Source organism: Pempheris klunzingeri, chromosome 15 (genome assembly GCF_042242105.1).
Source record: "Pempheris klunzingeri isolate RE-2024b chromosome 15, fPemKlu1.hap1, whole genome shotgun sequence".
Taxonomy (NCBI): Eukaryota; Metazoa; Chordata; class Actinopteri; order Acropomatiformes; family Pempheridae; genus Pempheris; species Pempheris klunzingeri.
The window spans coordinates 12,945,513-12,970,855 of NC_092026.1; the positions used below are offsets into that span (position 1 = coordinate 12,945,513).

At 40.2% G+C, this 25,343-nt stretch overlaps 4 protein-coding genes and 1 non-coding gene across 5 annotated transcripts; 3 read left to right on the forward strand and 2 right to left on the reverse strand.

The window, feature by feature from the left end:
- Positions 1–4,771: 4,771 nt before the first annotated feature.
- On the forward strand, positions 4,772–7,498 carry oprk1 (opioid receptor, kappa 1). The gene is made up of 3 exons (XM_070844699.1): positions 4,772–5,016; positions 5,870–6,222; positions 6,960–7,498. Exons 1-3 carry the CDS (start codon positions 4,772–4,774, stop codon positions 7,496–7,498), a joined length of 1,137 nt encoding a protein of 378 aa, XP_070700800.1.
- Positions 7,499–12,033: 4,535 nt separating this feature from the next.
- On the forward strand, positions 12,034–17,526 carry chmp5a (charged multivesicular body protein 5a). Its single transcript, XM_070845128.1, has 8 exons — positions 12,034–12,195; positions 12,573–12,677; positions 12,780–12,826; positions 13,235–13,328; positions 13,643–13,714; positions 15,927–16,035; positions 16,752–16,867; positions 17,049–17,526. The coding sequence occupies exons 1-8, from the start codon at positions 12,127–12,129 to the stop codon at positions 17,097–17,099; spliced, it is 663 nt and encodes a 220-aa protein (XP_070701229.1). The 5' UTR covers positions 12,034–12,126; the 3' UTR covers positions 17,100–17,526.
- An 816-nt stretch (positions 17,527–18,342) lies between these two features.
- On the reverse strand, positions 18,343–18,434 carry trnar-ucu (transfer RNA arginine (anticodon UCU)). The gene is given in 2 exon segments: positions 18,343–18,378; positions 18,398–18,434. It is a non-coding gene; the product is annotated as a tRNA-Arg (tRNA).
- A 298-nt stretch (positions 18,435–18,732) lies between these two features.
- bag1 (BCL2 associated athanogene 1) lies at positions 18,733–22,654 on the forward strand. The gene is made up of 7 exons (XM_070844503.1): positions 18,733–18,837; positions 19,693–19,821; positions 19,920–20,002; positions 20,771–20,884; positions 21,020–21,127; positions 21,204–21,266; positions 21,361–22,654. Exons 1-7 carry the CDS (start codon positions 18,801–18,803, stop codon positions 21,448–21,450), a joined length of 624 nt encoding a protein of 207 aa, XP_070700604.1. The 5' UTR covers positions 18,733–18,800; the 3' UTR covers positions 21,451–22,654.
- Positions 22,655–22,736: 82 nt separating this feature from the next.
- Positions 22,737–25,199, reverse strand: myl12.2 (myosin, light chain 12, genome duplicate 2). The gene is made up of 4 exons (XM_070844504.1): positions 25,111–25,199; positions 24,056–24,265; positions 23,718–23,879; positions 22,737–23,196 (listed from the first exon to the last, which is right to left on the reverse strand). The coding sequence occupies exons 2-4, from the start codon at positions 24,237–24,239 to the stop codon at positions 23,024–23,026; spliced, it is 519 nt and encodes a 172-aa protein (XP_070700605.1). The 5' UTR covers positions 24,240–24,265; positions 25,111–25,199; the 3' UTR covers positions 22,737–23,023.
- Between the last annotated feature and the right edge of the window lie 144 nt (positions 25,200–25,343).

Genomic DNA, 25,343 nt, shown 5'->3' on the forward strand with positions numbered 1-25,343 from the left:
TTCTCAATCCTACTGCCTGCTTCTGTAAATGGTCTCTGGTCTGTACGTTTTGTCAGCATCTGACAAGCAATAATGGCCGATAGGTGTGAAAAGTGTTTCCTGCGGATGGGTGTTGGGTGTCAAGCTGGCCTACAAGAGTATCTGAATGGATATGTGCATCTATGTATTGCTCTTTCACTAACTGAAAGACAACATTTTATGGTCCTCAATGCTGAACTACTGCATGTACAAGTACAGCCAAAAGAAAAGAGTATTTTGCTCCAAATCCTTTGTGCAGAAATACAATGTCAGTGCCACACGCTGATCACATCTTCACAAACCAAGTCATTTTCATCCAGAGCAGACACACGCTCTCCTGTAGTGACCACACCATCTGGATATCTGTATATGAAGGTGATGATCTTTGTGAGGAAGAACAGCGCCTGCATACAAAGCTGCTTTCACAGAACAAAAGAGTGACTAGCAAGTGCGGCCCTGCTGAACCACGCCAGGGTCGTGGTCCGCCCGCAGGGCCATGGATGGATGCCAACCTCAACGTTGTTAATAACTAAGCCTATTAATTTCTTCTTTCATTTTTTGTTTTAATTTGCCCAGTCCTCCCTCTGTCTTTTTCTCCTGTTCTTTCTTTAACAGTTATAAAGATATGATCTCACCTCTCAAAAAAAATATTTTAAAGGCATTTTTAGTTAAAGCACATTAAAAAAAAAAAAAAGGCAAAACCAGACTAACTAAAGTTAGTGAAAAAAGTTAATGAAAATATAGGCAGTTTGCTGACTATTTGTGTCTTCATGTATCTCAAAATTATGGAAATTAAAAGATAATTTAAAGAAAAATGTTTTGACAAATTAAACCTTTTTATAGTTCATTGGATTATCTGACAAATGCACTCTCACGAAGCCTAAAAGAAGCCTTTTTTCCTGATTTATGAAAAATCTACGTTTTGTGGAGTATTCATTGGACAGTGACGAACAATTCACTTTTCTTCCTTTTTCCCTCTCAGGTGGTTTCAAACAAAGCGCTATGAAGATTATGAATCTTGCTTTAATGAGACATTATTATGAGCTCGGCCATTACAGCATATGGATTTTGATGGGTGTAATTTGTAGTTACAGGACTCGAGAAATTACCCCACTTCTCATCAATAGGAAGAGACTGCTGAAGCCAAGTATCAGTGCAAAGGAGAATGGTTTGAACCTACAAAAAAACACCTCTTTAATAATTAGGCATACCCTTTGGAAAAATGAAAAAATAAACTGCTATACATTACATTTAGTTTTTCAATGAATGTACGCTGTGATGAGTATTCTCTTTAAGAGGTAATGTAATACATCATTTAAACCTGAAAACATTCCCTTCATTCATTTGAAAATGCATTCAAGCCCTCAAACACACCACCACCACCCTCCACCCCTACGGTTACCCCATAACCACTGACACTCCCACCCCCATGCTCAGACCGTTGCTCCAGGGTGTGGAGAGAGCAATGGGTGTGTGAATATTTTTCAGAAAGAATTATGGGATTTTTTCTGGAAAAAGGCAAATAACTGCTGTTACAATAAACACTGCTGACCAGACTATGATCAATTTAGTATAAGTCAAATACGCTTCTTTACATCTGTAAACTAGTAGTAGTCGTAGTAGTTTATATTCATTTCTTGTCCGTTGTCACATCCATGCCGCAGTGAGCTGTGGATAATCTTTAAAGCAAAGTCTGATTAAGACTGCACCCAAAACAAACCCTCTGGGAGTCTGCAGAAAGTCGGCTCGAATGGATCGAGGATTTGGACGTTCCTCAGCATCACAAAGTCAGTCAACATAAAACATGAAGGATAGAAGTGTTAAAGTGTCACTTTGTCCCTTTAAAGCTGCACCAGTCAATATTTGTATATCAACAATGGATTAAATGACTGTGTGTAATGTGAAAAGCGCCGTCTTGTAGTTATGGACCTCCAGAGAATCATCACCTCACCTTTAAAGAGCATTTTAGTGTCTCTCTGCTCATTGTTTTTGTTTTACAACCTGCAGCTTTACTGTTCTGGTTCACTCTTATTGCTCTCATCAACCTCATGTCTGCTGTTTTCAACAAAAAAATATGATGACCAAACATTTCATGCAGCGCTGACGTGGTAGCGTTATGGGCAATAGTCAAACTGATCCCACAACCCACAGAAAAATAATCTTGTCCCTTTCTTCCTCTTGTTTCATTTATTGTTTCACAGATGGCTTTTCACAGCCAAGCTTTCTGCTGTTAATTCTTTTTTTTTTTTTTTTTTATCAGTTTCTCACCTAGAAACCGGTTTATGTACATTTAAATGAACTGTCTCTAAGAAGGTGATGACATGCTGCCTTAAATCAGGTGCAAATTGTGCACACTTGCAGTCAGAGAGCAGCATTTCCTCCTTGTGTAACAGGTCAGGCTGAGTGTGGGAGGGGAGGCAGATATTTTGAAGTTTAATCAATGATTTAGTGGTGGGATCAAAGGAGTATTGCACTGCAGACGGTGAGGGGTCTCTGTGTGTGAAATCCACATTTTGCTACTGTGGGAAAGAGCTTCTTTTATCTCAAAAAGCTGCACAGAAACCGAGGCGACTCTTCCTCTCGTTGATGTAATATGGAGACGAATATTCAGGGGAGTCCACAGGAAGCTAACAATGCACCTGCAGGGCCTTGAGGGCTTTCAAATTGAGAAGGATAAATGAAACACCAAAATGCGATCAGCTGGTGAAGCCAACTCGGAAAAAAACCCTGGATTTTTGCGTAATCATTAGGAAAAACAAAAAAAATGAAACTGAATTTCAACATGTTTTTCCTGAGTATGAAATGAATTGAGCAAGCTGTAATGTCTTAGTGCTGAACACCTGTCTTCATGAAACCATTCATTTAAGCAATTTACTGAAAAGAGGGCGCCTCCGGTCGTTCTGCAAAAGGCAGTAAAATCCCAAAAAGGAATTTATTCTCGACCTCATCTGGTGGAGGTTACGTAACGAACATTTCCTCTCCTCCTCTGGAACTCAAATAAACCAGCCTGTCTCAAGTGCCACAGGAAGAGTAGCAGATTGTATCTGTGTGCAAACAGACCTTTGGTACTGTGTTGTTATGGTTGAGGTTAAATACTGTAACTGTCTTTTGTTTCTCCGCTGCAGCTGTCATATGAGAAAAGATGTGATTCACCCGTTAATTACTGCCCGTGCAAAGTTGAAGGAGGACCCTAGTGAAGTTGTGACAAATAGACGTACTACGAAACAGAGCCGTCTCACACACTCAAGCCCGTACAGCCCCTTTACAATAGCAACACACGTACAAAAAGACTTTGTCACTCAAGCAACACCTGGCCATGATGGGTCTCTAAGCAACGAGTGTTAGTGCTTGAAAGGAAGGAAAGGAAACTGGGCCTGCTTAATTACGTGCTGGTTGAAATCTGTCTCCTATCCATTTGGGCAGGAGGGGGTGGGTGGGTAGGCACTGGTTAGGGAGGACGAGCCCATGTTTTCTTTGTTTAGAACTGCATTTGCTTCTCATCTTGAGCTCTTAGTGCTGCTACTTTTTAGGATGATCATCAGATTCATGTTTTATGGCTAAATGGTGAGTTGATAAAACAGACAAAATGCATGTGAGAAAGGTGTCAGATACAGCTGAAAGGAAATGATGAAAATAACACTCTTCTTGCAGCAAAAGTAATTTGGACCAAAATGGAGACTAAAAAAAAAAAAAAACATGCCAGTGAGGTAATGAGCAGTTTTTATGTGAAGGCCTCTCTATAATAGCGCTCAGTCCTTCCTGTGTTATTTTACACATTTCTCACAATGTGGTTCTGCTGGCAGGTGCAGCTGCAATCATCTGAAGGTCTCTGCTGAGTGTCCTTCTTACTTTGTGCCTCTTCAACATCTGATAGGACTCTGCATGTTTGCATTGCAGCGGTACGTCTCCCAGGAGTTGCTAGGAAACATGTTGTGGCAGCATTGATGGGAATTTAAGGATTTTCAAGAAAGATGTGCACATGATGTTGTAGCACTACTGTACTCGTGTTTCTCTTGCAGGCAACTTATGAACTCACCAAACATAAAAAAATAAATACAATTTTAAAGGTTAATATTGCTGAAGCAGATGTTTTAATGGCCAGAGCTCTGAGTGTGAAGGATCATAAGTGGTGAGAGATAATACAGAAATTAACCAAACTTAAATAAAGCTTCAAATGTGAGTGGTAAATGTATTTCCAGCTGACAGAGATGCATATGCTCAGAGCCTTTCTGCTGGCTGGATACTGTCTATCTGTTGGCTCAGCCTCTGATGTCACTGAATGAGCAGTGCGGGCTTCCAGTGCGCACCTTCGGGGACGCAGCGGTGGCACAGGCAGTGGATTTTCAGCTCGTCCACAACTACCCAGAAACCTTTAGTTTCTGCCTCATTCCCAGCATCCGGATCTTAATCTGATCTGATCTGAGCGTCTTTTAACAAACTCTTCACCGGTGTCTTTGTATTTGAATGAACTTTCTGAGGGCAGAAAAGCAGGTGAGGTGGTGTTGCACTTGTCTAATGATGTCCTTGAGTGCGGGCTGTTGCGCTCTTATTGTTTTTTGTTTGTTTTTTCCCCCCACTGGAGCTATACTCAGTGCTGGTGGAGAAATCTGCTGTTCGTGTGTGTTTTTTTTTTCTAGCAGTCGTCGGACGATCGGCTGTCTTCACGGATATCTGTGTAAGTTGAGCGGTCAGTTGACGCCCAGCAGCAGCAGCAGCAGCAGCAGTCCGGCCGGTGCAGGCAGCGCTCAGCACCATGGAGAGCAGCGTGGTGCACATCTACAAGGAGGACCGCTGTCCCTCGGGACAGCCGGAGGAGTGCATCCCAAACTTCACCTGGCAACCCGGCTTATCGGACGTCTTCAACTACACACCCAACGGAACCTGGGACGCTGAACCCGAGCCCATGTCGCCCATCATCCCCATCATAGTCGCGGTGTACTCCGTGGTGTTTGTGGTGGGCTTGGCGGGCAATTGTTTGGTGATGTATGTCATCATTAGGTGAGTTTTCAGCTTTGTCAAAAAAATAAAAATAAAAAAAAAACACCGGGCATCTCACTGAATGAGAATCAGCGTGCGTGTGTGCATGCACGTGCCTCATAAAAGCAAGAGGAAATGCAGTGCGCATCAGCTTTTAAACAATAGAAGTTAATGGCAGTTAAATTGCTGTACGCAAGTGTTTGTTCAGCTGCTGTCATGAATGTTTTGAGTTTACGATCACCTGCATCCAGGTTCCTGCAGGGCCATGGATGGAAATAATCCACGATGAGGCGGAGAGGGGAAGCTTAAAAGTGTAATTAAATGTGTTTAGGTGTGTGTTATTTGAGGTTTCGTTGATTGTTTTTCGTGCATGTGCGTGTATTTAAAGGGTTTCTTCATCGGTAAACTGACTGCTGAATCCTGAGCTATTTTTTCCTCATCACTGACGACAATCCGTTATAGACTGTAACAATGGTTGCAGTGATTGTCATGACAATATGTCCTCTCAAAGCTCATCTGTTGCATTTCATTTGAGGGTCTGTTTCAAGCCACATGAATGCCTTTTCATTTGAAGCAGTGGTTGTGAGATCCGCTTCGATAGATTACATTTTAAAGCACTGAATTAGGAAAGAGATGATGAAAGTGAGGAAAAAGTGGGTTGTTTTTTCCTTTCCTTCCCCTTGTGTGTGTAAAGTATTTTGGATGCTAACCTTAATCTGTTTATTCGGTAAAAGTAGCTGAGCTGCTTAATAACTTTTAATTTTGATTTAATTAACCTTCTTCCTCTTTTAAGGGGCTTAAATAACAAAAAAAAAAAAGCAAGACAAAAGACAATCATTTCCCCCTTCATGTTTCCTCCTTCCCTCCACAACAGATACACCAAAATGAAAACAGCCACCAACATCTACATCTTCAACCTGGCCGTGGCGGACGCTCTGGTCACCACCACCATGCCCTTCCAGAGCACCGACTACCTGCTCAGCTCCTGGCCGTTTGGCGAGGTGGCGTGCAAAGTCTTCATCTCTATTGATTACTACAACATGTTCACCAGCATCTTCACCTTGACCATGATGAGCGTGGACCGCTACGTGGCCGTGTGCCACCCCATCAAGGCCCTGGACTTCCGCACACCCGTAAAGGCCAAGATCATCAATGTGATCATCTGGGTGCTGTCCTCTGCTGCTGGGATCCCTGCCATGATACTTGGCAGCACGAAGACAAATAATGGTACCTTGAGCGTGGGCTTTGTCTTTCTACTCATATTTCTCTGGTTTATTCCATTTCTGGTTCAGCTATAGAGACAAAAGACCTTATTAAGTGCAAATGCACCCTTAGAAATAATTTCAAAGTCAAAGCCCCGCTGCATTTCTGCATCCTCGCCTTGAATTATCTCAATTGGCTGCAGGAAGCATTCTTGATATTCCATGAAGAGGATGTAGTTAGGAGAGCCTATCTAACAGCTACTTGACAAGATGAAGTTATGACGGACATAATGAGTCCTCCTATGTTGAGAAAGATTTTTTTTTTTCTTTCAGTGACAGTCCAATAAATGTTCAGATTCACAATGAAGCTCCATTAGATAAAGCACAGTGCACTTTGCTCAGAGATATTACATTAGACTAGCTGATGAATCAGGCCTTCACCTCAGTGACAACGTTTGTGACCCTGACTTTCCTCACGTGCCACCATGAGGTTTACTTCAGTTGATTGGATGGATTGCCATGAAATTTGAATCACACATCAGTTTCCGTCTGAGCATGAGCATTATAAACATTATACCTACTACACATGTTAGCATGCCGACATTAGCATGCCGCTAATCTAAGTACAGCATGTCTAAGTACAGCCTCACAGAGCCACTAACATGGTTGTAGACTTGTTGGATTTCCCCTGAACTGAATGTATAAAATGTGTTTTTGTGTTTCACTTTTCAAACCTGTTCTTTGTTGTTCTGTCTCTAATAGGGACAACAGAATGTGCCTTGCAGTTCCCCGAACCCTACAGCTACTGGGACACCTTGATGAAGATCTGTGTCTTCATCTTTGGCTTTGTTGCACCCGTCATCATCATCACCGTCTGCTACACGCTGATGGTCCTGCGGCTGAAGAGCGTACGTCTGCTGTCAGGCTCGCGCGAGAAGGACCGCAACCTCCGTCGGATCACTCGTCTGGTGCTGGTGGTGGTTGCCGTCTTCGTGGTGTGCTGGACGCCCATTCACATCTTCATCTTAGTCAAGGCGCTGTCAGGCAACGTGCCTGAGACCACTGCCGTCATGGCCGCCTACTTCTTCTGCGTGGCGCTGGGCTACACCAACAGCAGCCTTAACCCCATTCTCTACGCCTTCCTGGATGAGAACTTCAAGAGGTGCTTCAGGGACTTTTGCTGCCCCGGTGCTCGAGGGCACAGAGACTGTCAGGGGGTGAGCCGGGTGAAGAGCACCCTGCGGGACCACTCATGTCCCACAGAAGCCAGGGGAGATGCGAGGCAGGCCAGGCCTGTATGACTAGCCCTGGACATGTCCTCTACACCCTGCCAGGGCTGGGAGGACTCCAATGATCTGGGATTGACTCAAATCACCACTGCCATCTGAGGGAGAGGCTACACAGAGGATAGTTGTTTATGTATCTATCTATCTAGCATGTTGGTCAGACAATCTAAAAGCATCTTCACTTAAAGGATAATCAAGGGATATTCTACATTTTTCTGATTGTCAACAAATCCCATAAAAAGACCAAAACCATCGAAGAACTGATTCCTACTAGCCTGTGCAGCCAAACCATGATACAGGTTATTCCTTCAGTGCTGTCCAAACACTATTTTATAGTTTATTTTGAGTTCATCCCACATCTCGTCTACAGATGTTAATACTCACTAGACCACCAAATGTGTATCAATCCCCAGCTGAAAATAGTCCCCAACAAATACATAATACACTCTTGTCAAAAAGTGCCCAGTTGTTTAAAGACAACTTCAAATAAAAGTGAAATTCTGACCTGTTTTTAAAAAGTTAGTGAGACCAAAAGTGTCACAGATAGGGTAGAGGAGTCATGAGGTACAACACACTGCTGTTTTTGGTCTTTTTTGATGGGTTTTGTTGACATTTAGAAAAATAGAGAGTAACACCAGACTCATGCTTTGATATGAAGTTTAGATTAAAACCTTATGAAACAGTAATTGTCTAAGTGCGAAGGTGCCTCTGGGACCACAGACCAGCTGGGTACTAAATCACTGTACAGTATTTCACGATGGGAATTAAGGCTTGATGTGTTGAAAAGCTGAAATCTAACTAAAAAGCACATACTTCCTATAATGACGATGTGCAGACAAGACAAACCAAAAGTATTTCATTATGTAGCTTAATTACATCTTGTTTATCTGACCTGAAAGTTGGCTCATAGACATTCACATATATGTGATAAATGTAGTTTTCACATGCATAAAAAGATCAACCAGTCCTGGTAAGTAATTGTCTCTGATTATTGTGGGAACAAACTACATTAAGAGCATTGTTTTAAACTGATTGTGTTTTACGTGAATTGTGGTTTGGTGCTTTGCTGTATTGTATATTTGTGAATAGTCTATCTCACTTTGGCATAAAAAAACCCATGTAGAATATTTAATAACCTCTCAGGGATGTAATTCACCACCCGGCGATACTGAATCAAAGTACTTTCTCCTTGACAAGATGGTTGACTCTGGAGTGTCAAAACATCCACTCCTACTGTTCTTTAAAGCTGAAAATTGTGCTTGAAGAAGCTATTATTGCCCCAACATGCCCACTCCACACCTTTAATTCTCTGCTGTGATGCTGCGCCTCATAAAGGAGACGTTGAACATTGTACATTGTGTTGTCAACCATGCTGTTGCCTCGTTTGAAATACATGTTGAAAACTGGGCGGAGGGCTCCAATGCAGCAGCTGAGTGGCATATTATATTTACATGACAGAGCTTTTGGTGGGTAGGGCAATTTAATGTTTATACTGTAAACCTCGGCTCAACATTTTATCTTTTCAGCTTGATAACTATGCATTTTTGAGTTTGAATTCATGTGAGTGATTTTCTGTCTTATCACTGTATCTTTAATAGGAGTCACCAGATCAACCAGAATTAATAAGAAATTAACTATTAATGTATTTATCTGTCTAAATCTGATAATAATACAGTAGTTCTAGCAGAAAAAGTGTTTTGTGCCTTGTTTTGTGTGCCTTATCTTTGGCCTCTGACCATAGCTATTTTGCTTGCTCTAACAGATCAGCAATCAGCCTCATCAGTTTCTGTGATGATTTTATTCCTTTGAGAGTATGAAAGTATATCCTGGTATAAACTTACTGCTTCAAGTAATTGTAGCATTATCTCTATTTCATTCAATAGACACAATTGCATTCATAAACAAATGTCTGGACGAATTCAGCCCAGGTCTGAGCATCCAGTATGTGTACGTGCTGCTGCCTTGTAAATTCATCGTATCATATGTTGAATATTTTGCTGTATCTTTAAGCTTTGAATGTCGAAACATGCTTCAAACATGTGCAACTAAGTCACAATAAAGCTGTAAAATGTGAGCATGCCTCATTTAAATACAGACAAACTCGATGAGAAGGGTTTCCTTTCTGTCCTTAATGACATCTGGGTGCGTTCAATGAAGAAAAATATGAAATAGTATCGCAAAACAGTCGCGACATGACATCCCCAGTGATTCTGTTTTTTTTTGGGTTTTTTCAGTCTTGTATTATTTCTGTTCAACTCAAACACAAAGTTAGTGTTTCCATGGAGAACACATTGACTGTAAAGCAGAGGTTCAAGGGTTCTTGTACTAATTATGAAGCGTTTTTTTTTTTTTTTTTTTTGGCCTTGCAGAGGAATTGCCACTGGCTGCCACTGTGTGAGGAGTTTTATGATAGGTTGCTGCTATGCCTCTCTGGTTTTGGATCTAACAGTTTCATTGAGCATTTAAAGGCAGGGGCGCAGGTTGTTGTAAGTTGCTGGTGTCACTTTTGCTGAGAGGTTGTGCATAAAATTTGTTTTAAAAAGCTGTGATTTGACATTAGTTTCTAGATATCTGACAATCCCATTGTCTCTGTAATTCAAATCTTGACACTGCAATATCCTCCAATATGCACATGTGCCACTGCAAAGACGCCCCTACAAACCAACAGGAAAAAATCCCTCTCATAAGAAAAACACAAATAATGTTGCTCAGTAACTATTAGGTGTGTAGATAAGCACCTGGTAACAAGTTAGGCACATCAGCTTAAAAAGTTTATCAGTGTTGTGTCACAAATAAATTTCTGCTGCACTCAAAAAAAATCTGTTATTGCTGGTTTGACCAAATGGGGCAGATCACAAAACAGTCAGATAAATTATTATTGTAATAAAACCATGTACTTATAAAGCATTACTTCATATAAATGGGTATGAAGGAGTTGTTGAGTAGAAATAACAAGTGCAGAGACAAAGTCATAATCCCTCACAGGCTTCCCAACTGCAACTACTGCCAACTTTGAACACACAACCAAAGGAGAATTGAATCCATGATGTTGCAGTGGTGGACAATGCTTTTATTTTAATTTCATTCATATTTAGGATTATATTACAAAGGACAGAGGTTCTTCCTATTGTTTGTCTGAGACTTGACAAGATGGAAGATGCGGCACTCTTTACAGCGGCTGACAGGACTAATGGTGCACAGGGGGATTTGAAAGGCAAATTAAATTAATCAGTCCTTGTGTGCAGTAATGAACCTGTCAGCCATGATGACTGAGATCACTGCATGCTTTTCCAATCTCTGTCTAAGTTAGTGTGCATCAACAAGCCATTACATATGATGAGGTTCAGTAACAGGCCCTTGTGTCCAGTAAAGCTCTAATAGGCTTCATTGTTCAAAGAATAAAGTGTCACTCATTACTTAATCAGCATGTGATACTATAGAGAAAGCTAAATAATATTAATGAGAGCACGCTAATAGATTTCTCCTGTTCAAATAAGCCACCAGGTCTGCAGTTCTTAAACTGAAGTGAATGTTAATAAATAGATTTTGGTCCAGATGCTCTGCAGACCTTTCCCAGAAGGTAACTGGTCTCATGATCCATTGGAAGATCTTAACGATGAATTAAAAACTTATAAAGATAAAGGAAGTGTTGTGCAGGAAGGGGATAAACGCCAGCCTGACAGATTACCCACAACATGGCAACCTAAAATGTACACTTATTAATTTAATTTAACTACTGTCATAGCAAGGATCTTAGCGACACTGAACTCATTTCCAATCCCCCTGGGTTTAACCTCCAAAGAATTACACAACTGTTCATTCACTTTTTCCTGTACATTTTTCTGCCTGATATTTTCCACACTGCAAATACTGAGGAAAGGTGTCCTCAAAGGTACCTGTGGTCCTGCTTCCTGTAAATCATTAGTGACTGATTAATTAACACTAGATTTATAGAAGCTATAACATATAAAAAATACTAAAAATGTTACTGTATCATTTTCAATTATAATTTTTGGTAATTGTAGTTTTTCTTGCGTAATTCTATTTTATCCTACATTATATTTCTACCTCACGACGTAAAAGGGAGAAATATTGTACTTTGTACTCCACTTTATTAAATCAAAAGGTGTTTTTAACACTCTCAACTTCTCACCTGATCTCATTTACAGCTGCAGCAATTAGTCAATTAATCCAAAAGAAAATTAACATGCAACTATCACAATAATCAAAAAAATTGTTTTTATCCTTTTTAAAGCACAAAATGGGAAAACATTCACTGGTTCCAGCTTCTCAAATTTAATGATTTGATGGTCTTTATAAATTGAATATCTTGAATGTGAAAGCAGGAATTTTACTTCATGCTCAATATTAATCTGAACGTCAAGTCAAGATATAATAAAAAAGGAAGGTGTAACAAAGACAATAGGTTTTCACTACAGCTGCAGTCCTTCCGCTCACCACACGGGGGCAAACGTGCATCACGACTCTCATTGGCCACAGCTGTTTACGCCAGCCAATGAGAGCGCGCTGCGTCCGAGCTGTCACTTCCGGGTGTCGCCAATGAAGAAAACCTTTTGCATTTGATTGCTTTTTGTGTTTTCTTAGGCTAGCCGAACGCTACGTGGCCACAAAACATTTAGAAAATGAACAGAATATTCGGACGAGGAAAACCTAAAGCGCCTCCTCCTAATCTGTCGGACTGTATCGGCAATGTGAGTACAGTCAGGCCGGGGTGTATTGTTGTTTATGTCTGTGTTATGTGACCTAGCGGTACCGTTACTATGCTAACACGCTCACAAAAGAGCAGTGAAACTAGCCGACCGTGCTAGCTAGCTAACACGGTACAGTTATAAAGCATTGTCCACTATAAGACACACTAATAAACAGACACTGACTGCGAAAAAAAGATGTGTTTGTTAACCGCAATAGTCAATTGTCTAATAAGCTTTCATCCCCTCCAGCTGTCTCCCCTTGTGTTTTCCTCTAATGTAAACAGAGCACACACAGTCATGGGATCTTAGCACTGTGTTTGGCCCGCTAGGATGCTGGAAATCATCACACCAGATTAACTGATCTCCTCCTCACTCAGGTGGACGCCAGGTCAGAGTCCATAGAGAAGAAGATTGGCAGACTAGATGCTGAGCTTGTGAAGTACAAGGATCAGCTGAAGAAGATGAGAGATGGTCCCTCAAAGGTAACACACACCATGTCAGTATGAGGACCTATAAGAAGGTTACATGATTGTTTATTAAATATAGGAACTTCTATTTTAATTTATTCCCTGATTAAAACGCAGAACATGGTGAAACAGAAGGCGATGAGAGTCCTGAAGCAGAAGAGGATGTGAGTCCTACATTGTTAAATTTTTACTCTTTGATGTGTTTTAACGTAGAATCAGAGAAATGAGAGCTGGAGCCTTACTACTGTGGTGACATGGCTGATGCTATTGACCAATTCTTGCTAATCACAGTTATATCAGTGTCTGTTGGCTTAGTAGTGCCCGTGTACTGTGTCACTATTCAGTAGCTTGTTGATCAGAGAGCACTCACAGATTCATTTTTCACTTGTGCATGTCGTGGTCACAATTAATGATCAATAAAATTGTAACAAATATTTGATTATGTTGCAAATATTAGTCAATATATTGGCAAATATTGGCAAATAATGGCAGAGCTCCACTGAGAACTGAGTATTAAAAAATATGTGCACATTAGAAATGTGTTAAAATCAACTGTGTGTTGTTTTACGCAGGTATGAAGGTCAAAGAGAGCAGCTGGCTCAGCAGTCTTTTAACATGGAGCAAGCAAACTACACAATCCAGACATTGAAGGACACTAAAACAACAGTAAGATTTGATAAGATGATTAAATAGTTGGGACTAGTTATAGTCAGCAAGCTTTTACTACTGAACATGCATGACTAGATTCTCGTCACCCTGTCTTATATCCTTCTATTCAACAAACAAAGTAAGCTGAGAGTAATCTTAAAATCTGATCACAGAGCTGCTCTCTAAATTCAGACCAGAGTGATCCCTGTTGGCTTGTGCCTTTACCGGAAAGCATTTGTACCTGGAAACACATCAGACAGACTGTTTTGCCAATGCTGATAGAATCCTACTTACCTCTGACTAAATATGCCTTTACTTATTTTCTGTTCAAGGTGGAGGCCATGAAGATTGGTGCAAAGGAAATGAAAAGAGCATACAAGGATGTCAAACTTGATCAGATTGACGTATGTTTGTTACAAATCACTACCATGTTTCTGTTGTCACTCAGTAACTACACATTGATGGTTTGGGCTACACCAGACATGAATACTAACTGACAAAGGGGAATTTCTTTCTCTAGTTGTACAAGCAGAATTACTTTAAGTAAACGTCAAAACGTTCACCGCAGTGAGTGGGGACTCTATCAAGTCAATGTTAGAATCACCCCCATTAGGTATATTATTTTTTGCCTTTCTTGTGTTTGTCCTTGTGTTGTATGTACAGTTAAGCCCGAAATTATTCATACCCCTGGCAAGTTTTGACTTAAAGTTACTTTTATTCAACCAGCAAGTTTTTTCTTGATTGGAAATGGCACAGGCGTCTCCCAGAAGATTGTAAGACGATGCACAAGAGGCATCATTGTGGAAAAAAATATTTCTCAGCTTTTATTTACATTTGAACAAAAAGTGGCATGTCCAAAATGATTCATACCCTTCTCTATAATCAATAGAAAAGCCTTTATTGGCTATTACAGCAATCAAACGCTTCCTGTAATTGCTGACCAGCTTTTTGCATGTCTCACTGGTATTTTTGCCCATTCATCTTTAGCGATGAGCTCCAACTCTTTCAGGTTGGAGGGTCTCCTTGCCATCACCCTGATCTTTAGCTCCCTCCACAGATTCTCAATTGGATTCAAGTCAGGACTCTGGCTGGGCCACTGCAAAACGTTAATGTTTTTGTCCGCTAACCATTTCTTCACCACTTTTGCTGTGTGTTTTGGGTCATTGTCGTGCTGAAATGTCCACTGGTGCCCAAGGCCAAGTTTCTCTGCAGACTGCTTGATGTTGTTGTTGAGAATCTTGATGTATTGCTCTTTTTTCATGGTGCCGTTTACTGTGATTAGGTTCCCTGGTCCATTGGCTGAAAAACACCCCCAAAGCATTAGGTTCCCACCACCATGTTTGACAGTGGGGATGGTGTTCTTAGGGTTGAAGGCTTCTCCTTTTTTACGCCAAATGAAGGACACATCATTGTGGCCAAACAATTACATTTTTGTTTCATCTGACCATAAAACAGAAGACCAGAAGTCTTCTTCTTTGTCCAGATGAGCATTTGCAAAGGCCAAGCAGGCTTTTGTGTGCCTTATCTGGAGAAATGGCGTCCTCCTTGGTCTGCGTCCGTGGAACCCAGCGGTGTGCAGTGTCCGTTGGACTGTCTGCCTTGAGACGTTGCCACCAGCAGAGCCCAGATTCACCAGGATGGCCTTGGTGGTGATCCTGGGATTCTTTTTCACCTCTCTCACTATCCTCCTGGCCAGCACAGGTGTCACTTTTGGTTTCGGATCACGTCCTCTGAGATTTTCCACAGTGCGGAACGTCTTGTATTTTTTAATAATACTTTGCACTGTAGCCACTGGAACTTGAAAACATTTAGATATGGCCTTATAGCCCTTTCCTGACTTGTGAGCAGCCACAATGCGCAGCCGCAGGTCCTCAGTGAGCTCCTTTGTCTTAGCCATGACTGTCCACAAACCAACTGCAGAGAGCTGCTGTTGATTAAAACTGTTCCCGCTGCTGTTCCCAATGAATCAGGGTAATTAGGATGCTTTAGAACAGCTTGGACTATTCGGAATGGTATAGAACTTTGGATTTTCCCATTGACTGTGACAGTTTGCAAAGGGTATGAATAATTTTGGACTTGCCACTTTTTGTTCAAATGTAAATAAAAGCTGAGAAATATTTTTTTCCACAATGATGCCTCTTATACATCGTCTTATAATCTTCTGGGAGACGCCTGTGTCATTTCCAATCAAGAAAAAACTTGCTGGTTGAATAAAAGTAACTTTAAGTCAAAATTTGCCAGGGGTATGAATAATTTCGGGCTTAATTGTATATTCTTCCTGAAATGCAAATTTCTAAAACTGTTTCAATCAAAAGAGGTCTGACTTCACCAATCAGTAAAAGTAAAGTAATCAGGAGACTGAAGTCTTTATTATAAAAAAAACATGAAACATTCTTACATATATGTTTAAAAGTGGCATCATGAGCAAATTTATGGCAAGCCGTTATATTATTTAAAATTGCTTGCCATACACTTGATATGTATTGGAGATATCCGTTATTTAATTCTTCACTGTCAAAAGGAACATTTTAGGTCTTCCTAGGACATATGACGTCACATCTGTTAATCATGTGTATCAGGCTTGCGGGGCATTAAACATGTATTTGAACTTTACAGGACTTACAGGACCAGCTGGAGGACATGATGGAGGACGCCAATGAGGTGCAAGAGGCCCTGAGCCGCAGCTACGGCACTCCAGAGATAGATGAGGATGATCTTGAAGCAGGTATACCTGACATACCTGGCTGTCTCCCACGTGTTTATTTTGCATTCACTCTCTAGACACACACCCTCATCTATAGAGCAACTTAAAATGAGTATAATCACCATTTGAATCAACAGAAATTAGTGCAAATATAAAGCTCTCTTATGAAATGGCTTCCATAAAAATCACATGTATAGTGATTTTATGTTCCCATGGTGGCTCAGTGAGCTCAGTGAGCAGTAGTAAAGTTCGAGATCTACATTTATAAGTATAACTTTGAATATTTTGAAAACGCATTAAGAATAACAGTCAGTCACATTAATAGCATTTCCACCCATATTGCATTTGTAACACTCATGGATCTTAATCAGCCTGGTGATAAAGTTTATTCACCAGTTAAGACAAACAAACAGAGACAGCCTTTCTTTGCCAATGTTAAATCATCATTAGTCAGTTAAATTAAAATCTGAGAAGTCTGACATAAGCACATTGTTTTTCTGACGCTTAGTTTGGGTGTGAAACCACAGGTGTCAAACAACTCTGTCATTTTTGCACTACTGTAATTGTTATTAAATATGAACTATTTTATTTGTTAACTATACATTATCATTCATAATCAGTGAAATTACACAAACTATTCCCTAAAAAAAGCACATGGGACCAGGCCAAAACGTTTTGTCTTGCCTTTTTTTGGTAAGTTAGGTGTCTACAGTGTTACAGTGATTTGATGATTTCAGAGCTGGACGCACTGGGCGATGAACTGCTGCTAGACGATGACAGCTCCTACCTGGACGAGGCCTCGGCTGCTCCGTCGATCCCCGAGGGAATCCCCAGTGACAGCAAGACAAACAAGGTAACACAGATTACACAGCGCTCCATGTCGCTGTGGTGCGCAGCGATCACTGGAACAGAGATCATACCTGATGGCAAACAAATTAACAAACAAAGAACAGTACTTGAAACACAGGCGAGTGTTTGGGGGTCTGTTTGCTTGTGGATGGAGCCATTTAAGTGTTTTCTTCTTTTGTTTCCAGGATGGCGTTTTGGTGGATGAGTTTGGCCTCCCGCAGATTCCAGCCTCATAAACAAAGAATTGATGGAAACAACTGCACTTCAACTGAAAACACTTTTCTATGTAGAGTAACATTTATACATGCAAAACCATTTGACCTGAGAACACAACGATTTTGAAGCTGTCTTGGTGTTGGATTGTGTATCGTTACCACGACCGTGCTAGCATGTGGCCTTGTAACATACCGAACCTTTTTTAAAAACATATTCCCGTCTCTCTCTCTCTGTCTCTTCCTTCCTGTATAACGCTCGTCTGTCTCGCGTTCATTATCAGTGTTACCTGGTAATAATTTATTTGTATTTGTTTTATTTTCCTTCTAGCTTTGTCCATTGTTTAGTCATTACCATTCTGTTCTCAAACGTGGAGATGATTCCCACTGAGCCTGTTCAGACATCTGCAGGTTATTTGAAAGGTGAAAAATAAATCGTGTTTTAATTTAACCTTGATGACAGTCGCGTTCTTTCTTTGTGACTTTTTATGCCTTTTTCTTATCTGTTGGTTTTAATTCTTTTATTTTTTGGTACCACTGAGCTGTTGTGTATTGAACTCTACTTGGCATTTACCACGCTAGCCAAGAAAACAAAGAATTAAGTGGCCAACTATCATCATTTTGTGGTACATCCAGTGCAGTTCATTCAGCACGGTGGCCCCAAATTGTGCAGTTGGGTCCTATTAAGGTGCGCACACATGGGACACACCCCTACTTTTTTCGATTTGAACAGGGTAACTAATCTTATTTTTGTTCTGTATCACATTGAATATTAAACTGCAAATTAACACCAGAACACTCTTGTGAGTTTGTTACCTTTTGAAGATTAAAAACTGTAGAATGGTAACAACATACCAGGCTGACATTGGTGTTAAGTGAGCCAGTTAACACAGCTGTGACTATTAATGTTGATATTGGGCGTGTTAGATTTACAATAGGTGCGAATAATCAACAATTGACATTAGTAGTATTTTATTTTTGACATATTTCACAGGAGCACACAGCCAGGGTGGCAGGCTCTTACGGTGCACCAAAGGAATTTATAACCCAGAGCCTCCACACACATGACAAATCCCATTTGAACCCCTGTTTATGACCAAATAGCTGCAAAACACATCTATAAGATAATTCACTGTAACCTATTTACATTAGAGGAACAGTGTGAGCTCTTGTATTGTCTGCCTGTATGAGACGTACAGGAAATATTATTGAGTTCACATTTCGCAGGGAGGACAAGTCAGCTATATGAGTCCTCGCTTCAAAAGTCCGACTCTGGTGGGACTCGAACCCACAACCTTTGAATCACTCCTCGAGTACTTGACTAGAAGTCCAATGCGCTATCCATTGCGCCACAGAGCCAGCTGACCGAGCTGTCACGTGATAAAAATCAAACTTTTCTTGTGTATTTTGCAGGAAAATGTGCCTTCGAAACTACTTTTGTATACTTGCCGATAGCATGTTGAACATGACACATGAGGTAGGTTATATACGAGAAAGGTGCTAAAAACACCCATTGCTCTTTCATTTAATACGATTATCTAGTGAATAATCTGGCTATAGAGCACGTACGATAAGTTTTACGGAAGCTTTTCCGTTGATTAAAATAGAAATAAATAAAACGGAAACGCGTAAGAAACTGTTTCCTGTCTAACCCGGAAGTAGTTAGCACTCAGCCTTAGTTAGCTTTGCGACACATGTTGTAATTAAAGGACGCCAAAAAGCAAAATGTCAGAGCAAACGATAACAGTGACAGTTGCATACGGTAATAAGATTTTGATTGATGTTACATGATTATTACCAGGTGATACGTAGATATAAAAATGTGGTTTACCAGCCTTCGACCATCGCTTGAGGAGCTAGGAAATGATTAGCTGTTGTAGCTAACTCTTACCAAACGAGGAACTCACTTTAGTAGATTTAATTGAGTTCCTTTGCATATACTTTATGCCCTTTGATACGCTTCAAAATACTGAATGAAATATTTCTTTCGAATGAATATACCGCGTTCATATTTAATTTATAAACTGTTTTTCGTGGAAATTCAGATATCATCCGGAGCTAACTGCTTTGCTGTTATAACTTTAGAAATCTTTATAGTGAGTTTTATTAAATTGTAATTCAGTGCAACCATACTTAGTTAAAAATAGTTATTTAGAGACTATTAGTTAGAGTAGCAAGACAACGAAATGCAGTTTAGTATTCAAGCAAAGTGCAGAGAAAGCAGGAGAGTCCAGAATATGTGTAAAGTGGTAATATCTAGATAAATAAGTTATATGCAGTATGACCAGTACTGACAGTTGAACAGTGTGTAATGAATACAGTATGTCCATGTGCATCAATAACATTAGCCAGTGCATAGATTTAAAACAAATAATGCAAGTGATGCTAATGGAAATAAGTGATACACAGAATAAACAGTTGGAAGTATGATATAGATACAGTGAATACACCATTAACAATATATGTAATGTTATATCTGAGTGGTCATGTTTAGTGATCTACATTGTTTCAGAAAAATCAACTCCCACCGTTGACAAAGTAGATTAACAGGGAAGTGCTTACATTCCACACATAACATTTTCAGAGCTCCAGCTATAACTTAGTTCTCTCTCTCCAGGATCTACAAAACACAACATTACATTAACTGGTCAGGATGATGACAAAGGCCCCACTGTCAAAGACCTGGCGGATGCTCTCACTCAAGCCACTGGAGTCCCACAAACCTCTCAGAAACTCATCTTTAAAGGTAAACTGCAGTTCTCTCTTTTCTTTCACAGCCAGGTGAGCTTGAATGTTACGTAGATATCCAGCTCTAATATTTCCTTATTCATCTGGGCATTCTAGGAAAATCGCTGAAAGACGTAGAGGAGAGTCTGTCCAGCTATGGAGTAAAAGAAGGCTGTAAACTCATGATGATTGGAAAGCGGGTAAGGCCCTTACATGGTTGATGTCTCTGATGTGTGACTATATACACTACTCACAAAAAGTTATTCGGCTTTCAGGTGAAATTTCAGGATGAACCTAAAATGCATTCTAAACTTTCCAGGTGAACTTAATGTGACCTTCTCTAAACTTCTGAATGCACATGTCTAACTGTTCAGTGTTTCAGTACTTTTTGCACAAGTTGCTGTTCTCTAACAAGAAGCTTAACAGCAACATTCACTACAGGTTTGATCCATGAATCGACCAATACATTTCCTGCTTCAGTTAGAATTGGTATTTAAACAGTCCTCCTCATCCTGCTGTTCACATTCTGACATCATGAGACCAAGACGACAAGTAAAACAATTGATCAGCAGCACCTCGACACTGGAGACTTCAAACAGGAAGTCCTCAGACGGAGGTGTTCACTGAGCTTAGAGGGTCACAGAGTGTCATCAGGAGGTTGTAACAGTGATACAGAGAGACTGGAAGAGTCACAGAAAGGAGAGGAGTGGACGTCCTTTGGCCACATCCCAATTTATTGAGACTGAAAATTTTTTGTTGTGGTATACCCACCACTGTTGTTAGATTTTCTTTCAATATATTGTTTAAGATGAATAAAATTACCATTGCATGCTTCTACTTAAATGCCCTACTTTCATGATATAATATCACTGTAGCATTCACTTTTTACATTTTCCATATATTTCACCTGAAAGTCACTTTTTGTGAGTAGTGTATGTAATCAAACACTGACAATAATCTACAAACAGAACAGCCCTGAGGAGGAAACTGAACTGAAGAAACTGAAAGACATTGAGAAATCTGTGGAGCAGACGGCTAAAAAGCTGGAGAAGGTAGACGGCGAGTTGACCGGACTCAAGAATGTAAGCAATCAAATATGGTCTTTAATATACAAAATGAATAAACAAATTTTTCTTGATTTGGTCACCTCTTTTCTCCAATATATTTGTGCTGCAGTTTCTGTTAACATCTTGGATTATCACCCATTTTTCCTACAGGGCTTCCTGGCCAAAGACCTCCAGGCGGAGGCGTTGGGTAAACTGGACCATAGAGTGAAAATAGCAGCTGAACAGTTCATGAAGATCCTTGAGCAGATCGATGCTATGGTAATCTATTATGGCTCAGGTGTTTATTTCTTGTGCATGCCATGGGTCACATATAACAAACCACTTCTTTCAACAGACCGTTCCAGATAATTTCAGTGACTGCAGAATGAAGAAAAAGGGACTTGTAAAGACAATTCAGGTAAACCCTTTTTCAGTGTCAGGAAAATGTTGTTGTTTTTTAAATCACCAAGAATACTGACTAGTAATAGTAAGTGTGATTATTTTGTCAATAGGATTTCCTGGCCCAGTGTGACAAGATTGAGGCTTGTATATCGGACCACCTATCAAAGATCCAGTCGAAAAATCTTGCCCTGGCGGAGTAGAGCACCCATATTGTCTGCTATACATTGCTCTGTGAGCAACTGCAAAGTGTACAGAAAACTTTAAGAGTGGAGCAGCTCAGTGTCTATTTATTATTGGTGTGATGTGTGTGAAAGAGTCCTCATCACAGAGAATCCTGTTCCACTCCAGACAGAGGCTGGCTATTGACGCCGAGTACATCTGGGATATGTTCTCCAGGCTTAAGACAGATATGAAGATATGAAGAGAGACTGTAACCACAGTCACTCTGTGAAAGGATCAGAGGTGCTTTGAGTTGTGGCTAATTATGTAAATCCCCTCCAATCTAGCACTGTGTAGAACAGCCACGACCAAATGTCTGTCATTATCAGTCATGATGATGTCAGAAAACTGTAAGATTCACCAGTTCATCACCAGTGTCACGACCCATACAATAGCATAGAGAAAACGTGTTTTGTTTTTCTTGTTGTGAACCTTGGATTGTTCTATAAGGCTGTTTGTACACACATGGCCAAAAGTATGTGGACACCAACATTCAATTGCTGGAAGAACAGCATCCACTCTTCTGGGAAGGCTTTTCACTGGATTTTACAACGTGGCAGCAGGGATCATCAGTGATGTCGGGCATTGATTTTGGGTGATTAGCACTGGCTTTAATTGGTCTTTCAATTCACCCTGAAGGTCACAATGTCTAATATATCACTGCATGGTATAAAAACTAAAGGAGCCCCAAACTAAATCTGAAAACAGTTGATTTAAGGAAAACTCACCAACAACTATTTTGGTAACTATTTAAGAGTTTGTTCTCGTGTACTTGTAAGCACTTCCTGTTTTTCATTATGATAGTAAACTGAATATTTGGGGATTTTAGACTGTTGGTCAGACATAAATAAATTGGATAGCATCAGAGAAGTGAATCTCTCAGTTTTGTCTGACGTTTTATAGGTACTCAAAATTGGGAAAGTATTTGTTGCAACCCTAACCCACGGTGCTAAAAATAGCCAGAGATTTGCACAATGCTGTCCACATACATTTGGCCATATAGTGTCTTATTAATTATTCTACACTGGGAGTCAGCATTAAGCTAGCACCTTTTGTCCGATCCTGTGCAATCATATCATTAAAGTTAGTGTAAACTGTAGGATTAGTATTGCTTTACACCTTCACCAAGACTGAGACACATTACACAATGATTTGTTTTAAAATAAAACCTTTTTGAAAAATAAACAGAGCATTTGTAATTCATGTCAGAACACAATTTAACTTTAATTTCCTACAAAACACAAATGATTGAATAAAACCAAACCAGTTACAGTAACAGACCACGTGTTTCAGTTTATTTCCAGCTTTATCCATGAAGGTCTTTTCATACAGCTTTACTAGATAATACAGACCCTTTAGTGGTGTTTTCACAGATGTGCAAATGAGCATTGGGGGCGGAGGGGGGGTCCAACAAGCAGCTTAAACAAATGACCTTCAGTGAGCTATATCGCAGTGAAGCTTGTCATGAGCCAAATAACAGGATATAGCTTTTCTAAGTGGGGACCCATTAAAGTTACACACAATAAACAGACTAAACCTCGTCTGCTTCTGTCACTAATCATCTTTGTCCTTAGCGCCGTGCTTTAGTATGCGTGTGAATGCTACATAGTTGAAATTGCCTTTCTTGTCAATGGGTGCCTCTCGGAAGAGCTCGTCCACCTCTTCATCTGTAAACCTGTCACCCATCGTGGTGAGCAGCTCCCGCAGGTACTCCTCCTGGATCATACCTGTGAGAGAGGACACTTTTAACTCCTTCTACTCATCAAATTTTATGAATTCATGTCGCTAGTTTTTCAAATGTAAGAACTAGCCAATCTTCTGTGTGATGTATGATAGTAATTAGCATAAAAATGTAATTTACTTCTTTGACATCTTGTGATGGGCATATTTCACCATTTTGTAATGAATGTCTATATCAAATGTCAGAATACAACTGTAATACAAATATTCCTTTAAACACTTGAGGACAAATTACCCACACCATCCGCCCAAAATTAAGACATTCATTTGTCAGACAGAACAATTAATTGGGTAATTAAACAAATTGTCAGATTAAGCATTAATGAAAAACAGCTACAGTTTTAATAAATCCCTCTAATTTGTTTGCCTATGAGGATTCAACAGGTCTGATAAAAAATTATTTTAATAAAAACATGACCTGACAGCATTGGATCCAGAGATATTGAGAAATGTCATCATGAGGCACGCGCACACACACACACACACATGCACACACTCTTCAACTCACCTGTGCCCTCCTCATCAAAGCAGGCAAAAGCGTTACGGATCACATCCTCGGGATCTGTGCCGTTCAGCTTCTCTCCAAACATGGTCAGAAACATGGTGAAGTTGATTGGGCCTGGCGCTTCGTTCATCATCACCTCCAGGTACTCATCTGTGGGGTTCTTACCTGGGAAATGGTCAGAGTACGGAGGATTTGAGACACTCATGCTAATATTGTTTTTCTACTGAGCTTTAATACCGTCATCGCTGAGCTTTACTAAATTATGACTCAAAAGGAGCATTTGTTACTTGAATAAACTACATTTACTTAATATTATACCACCAAGTTCTTGTTAAGTTTACCTAATGAGGCCAGCATGTCATGAAGATCTTCTTTGTCAATAAATCCGTCTCTGTTTTGGTCGATCATGTTAAAGGCCTCCTTGAACTCCTGAATTTGAGATTGATCAAACATGGCAAACACATTGGAGGTGGCACGCTGAGGACGCTTCTTGGTGTTCTTTCCCTTGGCCCTTTTGCTCGACATGTTGGCGGTCGGTAGGTCCCCCCCTCCTGGAACACAGACGACACAAAGGCTGTCAAATGGAGCTTGAAAATCTTGATCACCATCATCAAATTCATCTTTATTACTGTGGTCCCATTCTTCAAATATAGATTCATTAATTCAGGGTATGATTATGTTGGTGTTAAGTCTTGTCCAGCTATTTTGGACTTCATGTATGGGGGTTCACCTTGAAAAGGTTTCCTGATCCATCTTACTATGAATAAACCTGCACTTTTGCAAGCTTGACCATAAGTCGATGTCTCTCTGGCACGAGCTCCTGTTCAACTTGAAGTCTGAATGACTGTGCTGTCTTGTTTTCAACTGTGACGTGTGAGTAATTGCCTGTTTTTTTCTATATAGTTTCTTGCTTTATTGTCTCTGTTATCAATTACTGACCGAATACATGACTGCAAGGAGTAAATCTAACTTGGAAAGCGAAGCAAAACGCAATTAGATTAAATTAAGCCTAGTTTACTGTTTAGCATACTGTCCAACTGTCTTAAGGTTTGCACAACAAATGGTTTTAGCATTAGCCTGCCCTACATTAGCTGACTACATTAAATGAAACAAACACAGATGGCAATTAAAAATATATTGATGTGACAAAATAATTTCTTACGTTTGGATTGTAACATATGTTTCCCTACCCAAAGTACCTATGATATCCCAGGTTGGATTAACTAAACATTTAATTTATTAGCTAATATTACTTAGCTAGCCCAGTGTTGACCTGAATAACTGACTGACCAGGCTGGCTTTAGCGATAAGTTCACAATAAAACATGACCTTCAAGCATCCGTAATGTGAACAAGACTCAAAGGCAAAACACGACGCAGCAAATTAAATCACCCACCTTAGAGAAAATAAGCGTTTTTGCCAAATGTGTGTGCAAAGAGCAACCGGAGCATCCACAGGCTGATGAGGAGGAACCATCAATGTTTTATTTCCTCTTTCCCAGACGGACCAATCAGAGCCGAGTGGGGAGGAGCCAACAGCCTGGAACGTTCCACCATGGCTGACTGCGTCACTTCCTGTTTGTTTGTTGTGTTTATCTGTTTATTTATTTGTATTTTTTACTTTGAACCA

Bases quoted from the DNA above. Each gene is read 5' to 3' on its own strand.
- oprk1 (XM_070844699.1), top strand. From the start codon at position 4,772: ATGGAGAGCAGCGTGGTGCACATCTACAAGGAGGACCGCTGTCCCTCG. The intron at 5,017-5,869 runs GTGAGTTTTCAG...CCTCCACAACAG, and splicing joins GTGATGTATGTCATCATTAG to ATACACCAAAATGAAAACAG. The intron at 6,223-6,959 runs GTACCTTGAGCG...TGTCTCTAATAG, and splicing joins CAGCACGAAGACAAATAATG to GGACAACAGAATGTGCCTTG.
- chmp5a (XM_070845128.1), top strand. From the start codon at position 12,127: ATGAACAGAATATTCGGACGAGGAAAACCTAAAGCGCCTCCTCCTAAT. The intron at 12,827-13,234 runs GTGAGTCCTACA...TGTTTTACGCAG, and splicing joins GTCCTGAAGCAGAAGAGGAT to GTATGAAGGTCAAAGAGAGC. The intron at 16,036-16,751 runs GTATACCTGACA...TGATGATTTCAG, and splicing joins TGAGGATGATCTTGAAGCAG to AGCTGGACGCACTGGGCGAT.
- bag1 (XM_070844503.1), top strand. From the start codon at position 18,801: ATGTCAGAGCAAACGATAACAGTGACAGTTGCATACG. The intron at 20,003-20,770 runs GTAAGGCCCTTA...ATCTACAAACAG, and splicing joins TCATGATGATTGGAAAGCGG to AACAGCCCTGAGGAGGAAAC. The intron at 21,267-21,360 runs GTAAACCCTTTT...TTTTGTCAATAG, and splicing joins GACTTGTAAAGACAATTCAG to GATTTCCTGGCCCAGTGTGA.
- myl12.2 (XM_070844504.1), bottom strand. From the start codon at position 24,239: ATGTCGAGCAAAAGGGCCAAGGGAAAGAACACCAAGAAGCGTCCTCAG. The intron at 23,880-24,055 runs GTAAACTTAACA...ACCATTTCCCAG, and splicing joins TGACATGCTGGCCTCATTAG to GTAAGAACCCCACAGATGAG. The intron at 23,197-23,717 runs GTGAGTTGAAGA...CCTCTCTCACAG, and splicing joins CTTTGATGAGGAGGGCACAG to GTATGATCCAGGAGGAGTAC.